The sequence below is a fragment of the Aythya marila genome (genome assembly GCF_965140915.1).
Source record: "Aythya marila genome assembly, chromosome: Z".
Classification (NCBI taxonomy): domain Eukaryota; kingdom Metazoa; phylum Chordata; class Aves; order Anseriformes; family Anatidae; genus Aythya; species Aythya marila.
The window spans coordinates 23,406,319-23,422,522 of record NC_139080.1 but is presented as its reverse complement, the minus strand read 5'-3'; the positions used below and the strand labels follow the sequence as shown (position 1 = coordinate 23,422,522).

The window sequence follows — 16,204 nt, the reverse complement described above, 5'->3', positions numbered from 1 at the left end:
TGCCATGCAGGCATTCGTTACACATATCTCTTTCTGTAGAAGTGAAAACACTCCTGCCAGATGTGGTACCATGTATTTGCTTTAAGGAGACACAGTCAAACATCAGTAAAGACCAACTGAACTAACATCACTCCCTTCCCTGAAATCAATCTTTATTCTGTTGAGCTAGCTCAGGAGAACAGGCTGATGCCACCTTAAAGATGTAGACTACCTGCTGCCTCTCAGAAGCTGAAAAATGGGGAAAAAAAATGTTGCTTTGAGTGCAGTAAAAGTTTAACATTTGGGACGTATGAAAAGGAAAATTTTGGCTGGCTGAAAACAAGTCAGATAGACAGCTTGTGAAACCATTAGTGACTTGGCCTGTGTCCTACATGTTTACTGATTCACAGCTTGTTTAACTTCTTGTATATTCCCAGCCTGATACACCTCATCTACTATACAGTCGTTTAATTGCACTACAAATGAGTTTACCCAAACAATTAAAAGCAGAGAAATCCTAAGATATTTACTCAAACCTTCACAAAACCAATAGCTTATATTTAAACTCATCAAGTTTAACATATCTGACAAATCTCTGCTACAGCATGCCAAGACCAACAATTACCCTGTCAAGCAAAGCTTTCCATTTCACTAATGAAGGCAAAAACACCACAATAAAGTCAAAGACACCAGAATGCATACATATTTTGAATTGCTTCAGAATGAAAACCTCCCGTATATCCTCAAAGTAAATATTACAATAGCATACTAAATTTAATATGTCAGAGCACAAAATATGCCCACTGACTGAGAATAAGTCAATGAAGATCATGCAGAATTCACACATCCACATTATTTCAAAAAGTTAATGGCCTGGAAAAGCATGGAAGTAGAAAAAAGCCTTGTAGCATAGTAACAGTAACTTTTATTTCAGCTGCTTATACTTGTAATAAAGTGCAATAAATGCCTATGGGTCAGTTTATTGCATTGTATTCACGGATGAACAGATAGTGTTGCTTAATTACACTTCATTTTGTAGATGGCTTAAAAAATACACAGGTAACAGTGATGTGCTCCCCTCTAAACTTTACTCTAAGTTTTGAAAAAAACAAATCACCAATTGTCAAGAAAAAGAATATGTGATACTCATCCGAAGTCTGTTAATAATACTGTCCCGTTTATCTGACTTAACACAGCAGAGAAATTCAAGCAAACAGAAGTTCTTAAAAAAGTGGTATCCTAGAGAATTTGAGTTCAAGCATCCAAAACTTTGCAAAACTCTGAGCAATGTTAAAGACGAGGTGCTAACATCACTTTTGAAAGTGATGAGCAAATACTTTAAAAAGTCTATTTCCACGCTGTTCACTGAATTTATTCCTTTCCCTCTAAATTAGTTTATATTTGGCTGTATCTTTTTCTTTCTTGTTGATTTTTCTTGTAAGAAGTAACCATTTAAACCAAAAATCCCAACCAACAAAATGCACTTTGTTGTTGTTTGCTTAAGCATGGAAACAATAGCACTCCATTAAAGCTGATAATTACCAGCTTACCTCTGTTTAAACAGTCAATAAAGGCTATAATGATTCATTCAGAATCCAGATACACTCCAAGCTGCTCAACCTCAATCAGCTCTCCCTTTCCTCACAACTTTATGGGGGTCTCAACAAATTTTTATAACATCTATGACAATTTTACCTGTTGTATGTGTGAAAGGTGTTTCACCCAGTAAGCGTTTATTTTCCCTGCCACAAGCACAAGAAAAAATATCCTACATGTCTACATCACATGTGCCATAGAAAGCCTGGGCTTTTCATCCTTTCTTTTTCACCTTTCAAATCCTTACTTGTCTCTTGTTTCAAACAGATAGCTCTCTCCAGTCTGTATCTCTTAATGGTTCATCAGGACTTCTTCTGGCTTTAAAATGTATGGAGCAAGAGCCCCAGGACTACTGCACCTCTGACTTCTGGTGGCCAGCCTCACACTGCTGGTTGCAGCATGTCTGTGTGCCACCACTCCCTCTTTTCTCCACTGCACACCAACCCAAAACTCTAAGAAGCTGGGCAGGTCCAGTGACTCAGACGCCCTTTTCTCTGACATGGACCTACCCCACGTGGTTCTTCTCTTCCTCCAGCAAGACAAAGAGGAAATTGGGTAGGAGATGAAAGAGGGAGGGAGAGAGGGAGGGAGGGAGAGAGGGAGGGAGGGAACTAAGCATCTTCCAAGGGAAGGAAGAAGGGATGCAGCCAGGGAGGGGAGCAGCAGCTCCTGCTAAGTGCCAGAAGAAAGGCTTTTGAAGTCTTAGGGTAATTTGGAGAAACTAGCATACAGTAATGAGTTTGCCTAGGGAGAAATTCTGAGAAAATGAACTGTTAAGAGGTTGAACATTGAAAAGCTGTATTTGGATATTTACATAACTTTAAAGCAAATTATGCTATCTCCTTCAGGCTTTTTGCTGAACTATGTAAGCAGGTCTGGACACAAGTAACCCTCCACATATGCGGTCATGATGAGAAGCAATAAACACCACCCGTCCCATCAGAGTTTGGGGTTGCCTTTAACTAAATATGACCAGGGAGAGGCATTACTGTACCCATAATCCCCAGACCATTAAAAAAGCACGCATAATTCCAGTGGGTATATCATGGGTGCTTTCTCTTCTGAGTACAGGGTCTTTTTAAAGAGTCCTATCAGATAACTGCTGTTTCCCACCTTAAGTACAGGCAGCACAGAGTAGAGACAGTCTAATGCAATCTGCACTGAGAACAGCACAGCCCTTTCCTTCACTGCTGCTCCGTGACATGGCCTCATTTGGTGATGGGCTCCTGAACTCCAGACAGAAAACTCTATTTTGAACCAATACAACTCTCAGGTTAAATCAACAATAATAGTTCCTATTCGGACACATTTTAGTGCTGAGAAGGAGCCAAACAAAGGTCTTATAGGTGGCACTTGATCACAAATAAGACTAAAGACAGAAGTTCTGTCCACTGGCAGGCATAATCCCTGCAGTGTAATTTCACAAAATAGTTCATGCTCACTTAAGGCTTGGGCTAATGTAATTCTCACTTGGTCTTCCAGGATTATCTACAAATGACTCACATTACCACTGAGAAGTAAATTGTGTACTTTCCAAGTACTCAGAAAATTCAACCAATAAACAGTAATTCCTTGAAAGTTGTCTTGGTAAAATCTGAGGATAGGTGAGAGTCCACAGAGACAGAATACAGCTGTTTAGCACTACTTCTGGAAATTTCTTTCTACTTTATCAGTATTTTTAGGTCAAATAAGCACTTTTTAACAACCTGTCTCCCTTAAAGGTGTAGTTTCATTCTGTTTCAGATCTGCACAAACATCAGCTGTTTACAGTATTAAAAAGGTGGCTTTAAGTCTATCTTTTAATTTATTCAGATTTAATCTTTGTCATTATACGTAACCTAGTTCTGAAAAATCTTTGTGGTACAATATTTAGTATATTAATGTACTACAGTATACAGCAATTCATCATTACTTAGGAGGCTACCAAAAAGTTTTTCTTCTGAACTTCAAGTATTAGCAGCTAAGGAGGAAAGCAGAATTAAGAAAACAGCAGTGCAAACAAACTCTCTTCCATAACTATCCCTGCAGAAATAATGGGAAGTTAGGCAAAAACTAAATGCGAAAGGGTTGTTATACTCAAAGATTACTCACCCATAAGCTCCATTACTAATCAGTTTAATTGTTTCAAAATCACTTTCCCGAGGTTTCCTCCGGAGTTGCAGTGAGGTATTAGAGGTCTTCAAAGTAACAGAGAAGAACACAGTTAGTACAGTATTTTATTTTACTTTCCCCCCCCCCAAAAAAAATAGGGAAAAATAAAAAACAAACCAAAGCATCAACTATCATGAGTCTGTCACATCCAGATGAACTGTCTGAAAGCTCTGGCCAGCTGACCACACAGCTGCTAAAATGAGGGACCTGAAAAGTTCTTGAGGCAAAGCTGTCTTTTCACCAAAAAGCTACCTGTTATATTGGAGCTGTCTGTCCCCTCACCTATGTACCAGGGTTACAGCAGATATGCATGATGGCTTCTGATAAAGGAGTTATGAGCAATTCTTATCTGGAGTTACACACTTCTGTGAATCCCACTAGGCACTCTCTGGCCACTGCCCTCCCATTTGAGTAAGTCTGATTTTATACCAGTACAGATTGGTAGTAACAGAAGTAGATGAGCTCTCGTTAATGCAAATATTTTGTACATTTCTAACTCATGTTAGGGCTGTGATACAATTTAGTACACAATTTAGTACTTTGTGGGAAGAGGGACAAATAAATATACGGAGGATAAAAATGCAATACTTTTACCATGACAGGGGTCACTTTCACCTACTTATATGCCAGAACATTTTCAAAATGGAGTTGTCTTGAATACTGTACAACCTTCTTTCTAGCTGTAATTTTAATGAATCTTGAAGTGCAAGTTAGAAATGCAGGGTGTGAGGTGCATGTGTATGTGCAGATTCCCCAGTTCCTTATTCCAAACCCACAAGATCCTTATCATGATACTTCCCAAATCTCTAAAGAGTTCTGTGATCCCTATCTAGGTAGCTCAGTAACAGTTAAAGTTGAAAGTAGATCTGGTTGGAACACTTTCAATGAAATGGTTGCTAAAGAAACAGTTCAGTACAAGATTAGTGAATATGTTAATAGAATGAATTACGCAAGAGCAGAAAGAATTTATATTATATTACATTATTTAGGCTATGTGCCTGCCAGTACAGGATTCTCGCTAATTACATATTTATGATATTGAATGATTTGGTACTTTTAAGATATGCTTCCTGATGCTTTTCATGTGTCATTTTATCTTACATTTATTCCACAACCGCATTTGAGAAAATGTTTCTAGATATTCACCCCACACTCTTCTTTCCTGATATCATTCCACCACACCTCCTCCCCAATTATGTATTCCTTTATTACACTGCACTATCTTTTATTTCTTCAACTTTGGAATTTGCATTTCCATGGTTCAAAAACTTTCAGAATTACAGTTTCAGTAGCTACTGCTAAGCCAGTTTGTACCTTCATATTCATCTCATAATTCAGAACTTCCCTTCAGCATTTTAGTTATCATTTCTATTTTTTTTCTCCAATTTGTCAATGTCCTTCCTCTAAACAGTGCTCAGGTCTAATACAGTGTTTTAAATGCAGAAAAATGAAAGCAGCAGAGTGAGAAACGCCCTTTACATTACAACTATGGAAGTCTTTGCAGATGGTATTTGGCCAGAAAATCATAAATCTTCTGAATATAATAGGACATTTAGGACAGGATGATGTCCTTCCCATAGCACATCAAAAGTAGCTTAACGGATACCCCATGGCTCTACTTTAAACTCTAGTAATATTTAAAAATGCCAGTAAAGTATTACTGAACTACCTATTGCTAGAACTACATTTAGTCTGTTGGCTGACGTCCAAGGTACAAATAATATCTTTTTAAAAGAATTTAAATTGACAGAATTTAAACCCACTGCAATAGCCAGCCCAATCACCTATTTTTTATTTTGAACAAGCATCTGACAAAATACTACTGTAAGTTATACATTATTGTAGTGAAATATTTTCCGATTCAAAACAATAATGCAAAAATAACACCGATTCAAAAAAATAATGCAGCATCTTCCAGACTGCAAACTAACTTTATGAAACAGGTTATTTGCTAACATGCTCATTTCCTCCTCATGGCTTGACTGTACCTGTTCAGACTCTTAATTTGATCATTAGCTGCCTCTGCAAACAGACTGTCTTAAAACTGCTTTAAAACAATTTATTTCTAAGGAAAGGGTATAAAAATCTTTCTAAAAAGAAAATAATTACAATAAACAGAAATGAAAGAAGCAGTGGTGGAAACTGTAGTAAAACAGCCTTCACATGGTGATTACTGCAGCTTCATGGAAGCCAGATAACGCAACATCTAGGAATATAGGTAGAATGTTTTGTTCTGATATTTTTCATGATCCCTCTGTGCAGCGGTGAGCACCATGGTGCTCACCGCTGCAATAGCATAAGGATTAGCTTCTGCTCCATTCAATCGATTTACACATACTAAGACAACAATATAAGACAGTGAGGGGTAACAACACATTTCTTTTTCCTTGCTCCAATTCAGCAAAAGTAGCATTGTAAGAGGAAAACTTACACTTATTGATTCATCCATTTCCAGAGTTTCTGCTGCCCCACTGTCACAGTTAGCTAGCTGAGCTATTTCTAGAAGCAAAGATTAGAATACAGTAAGTACAAATGAAGTACAAGAACTAAAATCTGAGAAATTACTTTTTTTCTGGAATCATTAGTAAACATGCTGTCCTATCTGTAGTTCTTGCCAAATAACTCTTAGGATGTCTCTAAGCATTTAGGGGATAAATACCACATGGAAAAGGAAGACTTGCTATTCAGTGTCTATGTAATCTTCAAACAGCCAAGTATCAATAAAAAACAATAGTGTTGTGACTGCTGAAATGTTGGAATTGTGTGGTCTATGTGCAATTTGAGCATTAAGGGAAAGACAGCAGTAACGTGCTAAAACTCATGAGAATTGTAGCGTACTAGGTGGGCATTAATAGTGTGCCCTATCCTTAATGTGCTGCTGAAAGCTTTGCAGTTGGAGCGATTCTTATAGTTCAGACAAGTACAGATTCCAAATGGTCTGCATAGTATACACAGAAATACTGATTGATATGCCTAACAAGCAGTTAAAAGCCTTTTTCTTCCTATAAGCTTATCATCTGTGGAGTCACTAACATAGACTAGTTCTCTAGGAAATGCTTACATTTTTCAGCTTTACCAAGTTTACCGAGTTGTTCCTGCCAATATTAGCCTATGGTGAAAAGTTCCTAAATCTATTCTGTACTCCAGTGGCACAAGAACTAAGAATTCCTCTGGGTAATAAAAGCTAAACAGGACAGCTGGTAGCTAAAAGACCCTGGGAAGCTTAGTATTACTTTAATCATATACATAGTTAATTATATACTCTTCAGAGCCAAAGATGCCCATTTTATCAGTTATATGACAGAGAAAACAACCTGAAACTTGAGAGATACGATTTTATTGTCAGTACTGTAAACTTATGAATGTGAAGAATAACTGAATATTCACATAGAATATCTAAACTGGGTTTTTCTACATAATAAGTGACTATTGCAAGTGAAATTCTAGGTAACAATCTGAACAACACTTAGTTTAATCATTAACTGCAAATTAACCATGCAGATGATTTTATTGTGCAACAGATTTAAGGAGTAACTTTCACATACAATTACTATACAAAACACTATTTTTTAAAGTGTAAGAATGAAAAGTACTTGAAATACAACTTAAGAAAATAAAGCCACAGATCTTTAGAGTCTATCAGAAGCTAGAAGTATACAAAAACACTAAGTATGTCAATGAACAATAAAAAAAAATCTCCAATGAGAATAAACATTTTAAAAATAGAGCCTAAGCTAAAACAATACAGGCCAAATTCCAAGTTAGAGAGGATTTTCCTGTCAAAACTCAGTTTCATGAACATGAGGGTTTTATAATAGAAGTGCTGATGAAACCTGTATACTATGGGTGATAACCAAGCATGCTAGAAAAATATACTTTGACAGCCTTCTCAACTGAAATTATTTTCAGAAATAGCAAATTAAAATGAGCCATTTTTAAACAGAACTTTTGCAAAATATCCATTATCTGAGAAATACATATTATTTGCAAACAGTAGGTAGTAATGGAATGGAACCAAGAGTCAGCTTTCAAAACACGGAGCCATGGAACCATTTTGCAATGCCTGAAGAGATTTTTAAAACTCATCTAAATACCATTAAACATCTGCCCTTTTTCTTTCATTGATTTAAACCATTTCTGAAGACTCATGATTCAAAAAGGTAAAGATGGTAATTTAAAAACCAGGGGGGAAAATTTCTCCCTGGGGAACTCTTCAGAAATGCAGCCACCAGTCTCTGATAAGTGATGAATCTGTTGTGGTATTGCTTTCACTACAGTATAAATTTATCTGGCATTATCTCCAAGTAATGCATGCATCATTTCACTCAAAGAAAGGATACTACAGCAATGGCAGCAAACAAAGGATGGAAGTAGGGAAGGGGCTGAAGCATTAGGCTGTTTTTCTCTGCAGAGGAGTGAAATCCCTTCCACAAACATTTACAAACACTGCAGGCATAATTGAACAGCTTATTTGGAAATACAATTCTGTGTATCAGGATAAGTGGATATCAAGTATATATAATAACATATAATATAATAATGCATAGTATATGCATTATTCAAGTATATATGTGTATATATACTTCATATATATACTTCAAGTATATATGTGTATATATATATACTTGAAGGATTTCTGACTCGTCTGCTTTTTAAATATTTTTTTTAAATTTTCCATTTTTGGATACAGGAAATTTAAAAGCTCTCTCAAGCAAATGATCTTCCTGCAATATTTTTATACTAATGAATACAGTGCTTCCAAATAATTCTCTCTGTACATGATTTACTCAAGGGCATAAACTCATAGTGCCATTCTTTTTATTTTTGCTTATGGGATGTCCTTTTATACAGAAGTACTAATTTAAAACTAAGATCATTCAGGAAGTCAAGGCACAGTGACTTGTACTGCTTTTAAACGTCACTGTTTCTGGGGAAACAGGAAAGCAGTAAAAGGAATCACATTGCCTGAATTATTTGATTACAGATCTACATACATGTTAACATTTAAAATGATATACAAAGTAATTTAATTACCCAAGTCTTCAATTGAATGATCAGTAACCCATATGTCATATACCTCTCAGTATTTACTGATAAACCATATAGCCCATTTTTCCCCACAGGAAAAAAAAAAAAGATCAATTATCCCAGAAAGTTTCAAATTTTAAGTAATATTCATCAATATTCAATTTATGAAATGCAATTATAGGATCTGTTCTAGATAAAGTACACTCACATAAAAATAAATACGCAGTGTGAGAAAATAGTATCCTTTACTTGTATGTAACCTTGTCTCCAGACTTCTGTCCCAAATAGGTTGCTTAAAATCGTTTGAAGACATCATAAAACTAACTTAGTGCCAGATTTCTAACTCTTGCTGAGGAACACTTCTAGCCAAGTGGACAGAAAGATTCAAACAGCAAGCTAAGGTTCACGTAACAGAATCGGGGCAGTAACACTAAGCTCTCAACCCACGAAACTCTATCTTGCAGACTTTATCAGTGAAGAATTTATGATTTGTCATTTTAGGCCAAACCACCACCTCACCAAATCCAGCAGACACCTATGTGTCTTGCAGAGAGTTAAGCTACTTCTTTGTCTATCCCAGTACTACATGACAGATACAAAATCACATTACATTAGATTTGTTTTTTTCCTGATCTGCCCTGCATCCTTCCTGAAGTCTGAATCCCTGCAAAAAGCAGTGACATTGCTTTAATCTACATCTAAGATTAAAAGCAATATTTGGATGTTGTTGTTTTGTTTTTTTTTTCCTGTGAAGATAGGAAGAAGACTAATAATAGGCTCAACTTCTTTTACATATTTCAATACAATATGAATTGAATCAGATCTAACCAAATTCCTGACAGCACATGGCAGTGCTGAACTTCACAAACTGCTTAAGCTGAACAAAAAAAATATTTTTTTTTTTTACCATGTAATATCCTACTCCTTAGATTTAATGAAATGCAATTTTGCATCATAAGATTTTTTTTTAAAAAAAAAGCCTGTCACATGTTATTACTATTGTTTTGTGTTATCAAGTCCTTCACTAGAGATCTTCCTTGTCCTGGGACATAACACAGAAGACAGCCAAAATGGCACTAGCTAGACCAATTTTCCATGATGACACTTCTGCTGGACTTTCTATCTACAAGACTAGCGCAGAATGCAACAAATCAATTTCCACTTTTCACCAGTGATAGAACTTGGTCTCAGAATGGAAGAGAGGATGGTCTGGTTAGGAGACAAGTAATTTTACTTTACCCAACACTGTCCTTAAAACAAGAATCAAACAATAAAAAATGTTTTGCAATTACAGTATCTCCACAGGAACCCAGTTTCCCCCTAGAGAAGTCCTCATGGACAATTAAGTTAATCAGGAAAGTAAATTTTCATGGTTTTAATAGAAGACATACTTTTCAGGGAGAGTAAGAAGTGGGAAGCTAGGGAAACTGAAAGGCAAGTAAAAGTTTAGTCCAGTGTCAGTTATTACCTATGGCTGGATAATAGTGGCTATCAAATTATACCTGTAAATTTTAACTGAAGTTAAAATAAGGAAGTTACACTGCAAGACTGGAAGAAGATGACTATAACTGAAACAATGTATTTGTGAATGATATTCATAGGGGAAAATCTCAGGTGGCTTTTTAATGCCTTTGAGCTTCTGAGAAAACTCAACGGATTAGAGAATGCTTGTTGTGCTAACATCTTTAGTATCACAACAAATAAATACCTTGAGAAAGAAGTATCTGGGCGTCTGTAGCTGGACAAAGAGGTGCACTTACCTTCTAGAGGATCTTTATTTAAGCCCAGCTGACTAATAATGTATCGAGGGATGTCTGTTTTAATGCCTTGCCCTTCTTTAGCATGGCCCTCTGCTGCTTCCAAAAGATAGTAAAACTCTTCGGGATCAAATTCCTGGAAGAAAAAAAAAGTCATCATCATTCTCCTTGCAGAAATTGAAGCCTTAGAACCTAATATAACAATCTCCTTTTTTGTTTCTATTGCAAATATTTGTCATTTCCCTTATTAAAAAGAATACCTCATTACTCTTAATAGTAACCTATTATTCTACTACAATTCCAATACAATGTAATATGCTGTAAGCCATGAAATGTCATACCATTCTTTCAGAGCACTATTTTATTAATAGGAAGTTTTTTGCCCCCAAAACTTCCCACAACATTCAGTGAAATGACCCATAACCAACAATTCATTCAGTATTCATTCAGTGACAAGATCTCACACAAGACGACTTCATCTCCCTGCAGCTGCTTGCACGCAAAAATCTACTACTGAACTATGTGTACTTTCTACATAAATGTAGTGTATCTGTACATTGCATATTAAAAATCTACTAAAGAAACTACATAAATATATTGCTTTCTGTTTTCACTTCTAAATGAAATTTTGAAATGTTTTACATCATTATATATGCACTGTACTTTATGGAAAATGCAACTAAATGTATCACTGACTTTAAAATGAAGACAAAATTCTAACTTGCAAAAAACAACATTTCAGCTTCATTCATCCAACTGATCCAAAACTAGAGAAGAAACATCATATTTTGTGAATCAACTACATTACTACTGTAGTTTATCCCATGTGTAACAGGCAAGCCCCCAACGGTGAGAAAAAAATATTTACCATAATCCCTGCCTGTCCTCTAACTCGCTTGGAAATGAATTTATTTAACTACCTTAAGAGAATTTACAAATAGGGAAGGATTGAACAGAAAAAGGATGATTAATAAAAGGGTACTTTCCTTTTTTTTTTTTTTTTTTTTTTTTTAATTCAAAAAAGCCTTTCATTACCTTTCTCTATGAATTCAAAGCTTCTTTCATACAGCCTCTATATCCTTAAAGATGTTCTTCCCAACAATACATCACAACAGGAGCAATACTTAATACAGTAAGAGCCACTAAGATGTTTTCCAGTCAATGTGCTGGATTAACCTTGGCTAGCTGTCCGATGTCCACTAAGGCACTCTCTCACTTCTCAGCAGGATGAGGAGAAATAAAATGAAAAGCACTCATGGATTCAGAGGACAGGGAGATCACACACCAATTACCATCATGGGCAAAGCACTTGGCTTGGGAGAGATTCATTTAATTTATTGCCAACTCAAAACTGAGAAAAGCAGCGAGAAACAAATGCAAACTACAAACACCTGCCCCCTCTTTCTTACCAGACTCAACTTAAATCTCCATTCTTCTACCTCTTACCAGTTAACACAGTGCAGGGCAACAGCAAAGGGGGGTCAGTCAGTAACACTTCATCTCTGCTGTTCCTTTCCCATGCTCATGCCCCTGCTCCCCATGGGGTCCCTCCCACGGGATGCCGTCCTTCCCAAATTGAGCCAGTGGGGTCTGCCCACAGGCAGCAGCTCTTCAAGACCTGCTCCCACACGGCTCCGTCCCATGGGGTCCATCCATCCCCCAGAAGCAAACTGCTCCAGCACGGGTCCCCCACGGGTGGGGGCAGCTCCCCCCAGACCCCCTGCTCCTGCGTGGGCTCCTCTCCACAGGCTGCAGCTCCGGCCCGGGGCCTGCTCCTGCGGGGGCTCTCCATGGGCCGCAGCCTCCTCCAGGCCACATCCACCTGCTCCACCGGGGGCTCCTCCACCCATGGGGGGGCTGCAGCGTGGAGATGTGCTCCATGTGGGACCCATGGGCTGCAGGGGGACAGCCTGCTCCACCAGGGGCCTCTCCCTGCACAGCCCGCAGGGGAATTGCTGCTGCCTGCCTGCAGCACCTCCTGCCCTCTCACATTTTCTGGTTCTCTCACATTTTCTCACTCCTCCCTCTCACAACTGGTGTTTTTGTTTGTTGTTGTCTGCTTTTTCACTTTCTTAAATCTGCTTGGCTCTGACATAGGCAGCTGCTGGGCTCTTCTCACAGCAGCCACCCCTGCAGGCCCCCTGCTACCAAAGCCTTACCACATGAACACAATACGCAGTGATGAAACACTGGCACAACTAAACAGACTTTTGATAGAGCAAGTCAATTCTACCAAAAATTTCATTAGAAGCCAGGGAGGCAGCTGAGCTTGTTACCTTCCTTGATTATTTCTTCCACTGCCATAACTTCCTGGGGCTTTTGTCTGCCTGCTAGGTCACCAGACTCCTGCACTAGCTCCTTAGGCTACTCAGGATTTGGGAACTCAACATCCCAATCTGGAAGAGAAATTAACTTGAGAGATTACATATCGTGCTTTATTTTGGAAATATCCAAACCACTGCAGCTACCAGGAGGACTTGCAGTGTTTCTGAAGTGAAATGCCTATAGTATTTTCAGTCTCTTATAAGAAACAATTTATTTATTTATTTATTTATTTATTTTTCATGAAACTACTTACAGCATCTGCAGCCTTCTTCAATCGATTTACCACAAAACCATTAAATACCAAAACTCTCTTATTTAACTTAAGGTCTTTGGAGACTGCTAAACAGCCTAGAAACCTGAAATGTGTAACTAAGTATTACAGGCTGTTTTAGCCTTACTCTTTTCATTTGACATGCTGAATCTCTTATATGTTAGTCTCTGACACTGATGAACACGACAACGTGATGATACGCATGTAGACATAAGCTATTTGCCTTCATCACGAAAACAACTTCTCCTTACCAGCAGCAGTGGTAGGTGTATTTATGCAGTTTCTCCTCCACTTGTTAGTAAGTCAAGGTAATTTCAAAACAGATACCTTTAACCAGATAAATAAGTATGTGTAATGCATACACATACAAACATGTATACATCTAGATATATATGCAAATATTATAAACACAAAATTTATTTCCTTATCTTTACTTCTACCTTTGTGTTTCATTCTTCATGTACTGAAGTCACTGAAAATGGAAAAAAATCTTTCAACATTTGGCAGTAGCTCTTGGCACATGAAACTAAAAAAACCTTTATTTATATGATTTTTATATGATTAATGTGTAAATAAAAATAGGAACTCATATACCATAAATACCTGAGCTAAGATTGCCGTAAGAAAACCGACTGCATTACGGTACAGTACATGAAACTCTTCATGATAAAAACACTGGATTTATTTCCTGTAATGCTATGAACTTTCTTACAGAGGCTGAAATTTTCCATATCTAGTATCTATTTCAGACAGACCTTTTAAATATTAGCCAATATTATTCTAAGTTTTCTAGAGAGAAGCTGTGGAAAAATATTGTTTTTGCAAGAGTAAACAATTCCAGTGACCTTTATGGTGTAAGGCTTTAACATCTTGCATATGAAATGTGAATTTTGTGACCGTCTGCCTACATTTGTTCAAGCTACCTGCCTCTGGAAAAACATGCAATGCAGAGTTATGTTCCAGCTTAAATCTCTGTCTGAAGTAAGAACACTCCAAAGAAGCTGTACTGGCTTTCTCTGCCATTGCTGTTCTGAAAAGCTAAACAGCTGGAAGCAACTACACACCTGAACTGAGAGAGAGAGAGAGAGAGAGAGAGAGAGATCGAGACCTCTTTTCCTGGTCTGACAACACTGTCCCTTCCACTCACATCAGCAGGGCCAGCAAAGGGACCAACACAGGATGTAGAGCAGCTCCACTTCAAATGTAGTGTGCAAGAGGAAGTAGGCTGGGATAAAATCCCAGGAGTAGGAACTGGGGACTAAGTGAATGGAGATTTGGACAAGCTAACTATAAAACTTAATATTTAGGGAGAAAGAACTAGTGGGCAAATGGGTCATTAGGAAAGCATTTGAATTAGAATATAAGACTGGGAACAAGATCGGGTGAGAAGGAGGAGGGGAGCATCTGAAGGGAAGACAAAGTGCCACAAAGAATGCATGTAAGGACATTTTTGGATGTGCAATTATGAGGACATGGACCAGAGGGAAGCAAGACATTATAAGAAATTGGATAAAAGGCTGGAGAAGGATTATGTGAACCTTGAGAATGAAGCATGGAAGTGGATTCTAGATATGACTGAATAAGCATTTCAGGGGACAGGGTGAAGGCATAAAGCAAGCTTGGATTTGATAGTAGAGGCAACACATGCTAAGGTGCCCTCTTCTCTAGAACCTGACATTATTTTTTACATCTTTTATGTTCTGCTCCAGAGCACATACCGTATCTCAGATTTCTTCTGAACTGCAAGTCATGGACAAATTGCAGCTGGGAACACTGAGACATGGTATTTCCAAAACAAAACAGAGCCAGCTCTCAAAATGCCCATGGCTGAATGATCCAGGTTGTGGATTAACTGTGCCACAGATGAAGAAACACAGTGCAGAGCCAAGATCAGGTTGGAAAGACTGACTAGCTCAGATTCAGTGGCATGCAAATGCAATTATGACACTTTCAGGCATAACTTGAGTCTAGCAGCAGGTTAGCAGCTCCCACATACACAGAGTCTTGCCAGCCTCAAATAGCCGTGTGCAGTGTCAACACTGTGATCCTGGTATTGGCAAGCACAGCAGCTCAACAAAGTCAGCTCAGGCTTCCTGCCAGGCCTGTTGGAGTCAGGCTGGCTCTTACATGGTATTTGGGTGTCTACACCATCCTCCTGAGTACACTGTGTTCTGTGAGCATTTATTACTTCCACTGAACAACTGAAGCACGTTGGCGCTGCGCGTAGGAGCAACTTCCCGCACCTGAGTCTCCTCAGCTCTCACAGCAGGGGCAGGCAAAGCAGACACACACCCAGGTGGCCTGGCACAAGCTAGCCCAGCCTGGCAACATTCATGCTATGCTCATGCATAAGTTAACTCTTCTGTTTCTCCTGGTCCCCAGAATAATTCAGGCTACCTGTGTGTCCAGACACCCTAACCCTTCCCCCCAGATTAGGTACTGCAGAGCTAACAACAAGCTGCTTATAGCTCTGGCAACTGTTCAGTGCAACAAAATGATGAAACTTGTAAGAACAACAACGGAAAAACCACGAAGCAACTATGATTCAAGAAAAGTCTTCCCAAGAGAACAGCAAAGTCTAACAAAACAACAGAAAAACCCAAGTGGTTTTAAACTAGAGCTTCCAAATTTATGAAAGAGATTTAATAACATAGTATTTGCAATAGTGGGGAGCCAAACACAACTGCAGGAGTTCCCTGTCAGTCTCATATTTCTGAAATAAAAGTAAAAAGGATCTCACCAACAATGAAGTCCTGCCCAGTTGTTTGACATTTCAGGAAGTGATTGTAAATGGCCTTGAATACTAATCCAAAAAATTTCCCAGAGTAACAAGTAAGAAAACCTACTTATAGTAGCATCACCTTACCAGGCATTCCAGTAAGCGAGCAGGACGAGCGATAACTATTAGGATTTTTCTGACCAATTGCTTAATATATGCCAGTTCTCCACTCTCCGATCGCTCCTGTGCCTAAAAATTGAACATAAAGGGAAAAATGAAACAAAACTTATTCAATGCACAACTTGGAAACATAATTGCAGGTTTTGAAGCAGGTACTTTAGACAAATGGTAAATCATTATCAAGATACCAATGGCAAT

The 16,204-nt window shown here is 38.1% G+C and overlaps 1 protein-coding gene across 5 annotated transcripts in view; it reads right to left on the bottom strand.

Annotated features, from left to right (window-relative positions):
• MAST4 (microtubule associated serine/threonine kinase family member 4) overlaps window positions 1–16,204 on the bottom strand; it is a 300,676-nt gene that overhangs the window by 32,858 nt on the left and 251,614 nt on the right. For all 5 annotated transcript variants that reach the window (XM_082783232.1, XM_082783235.1, XM_082783233.1 and 2 more), the window contains 4 exons: window positions 15,974–16,075; window positions 10,515–10,647; window positions 6,158–6,225; window positions 3,667–3,752 (listed from right to left, as the gene is read on the bottom strand). In XM_082783232.1, the coding sequence (XP_082639358.1) occupies window positions 3,667–3,752; window positions 6,158–6,225; window positions 10,515–10,647; window positions 15,974–16,075 (389 nt within the window). The remainder of the gene's footprint in view (window positions 1–3,666; window positions 3,753–6,157; window positions 6,226–10,514; window positions 10,648–15,973; window positions 16,076–16,204) is intronic.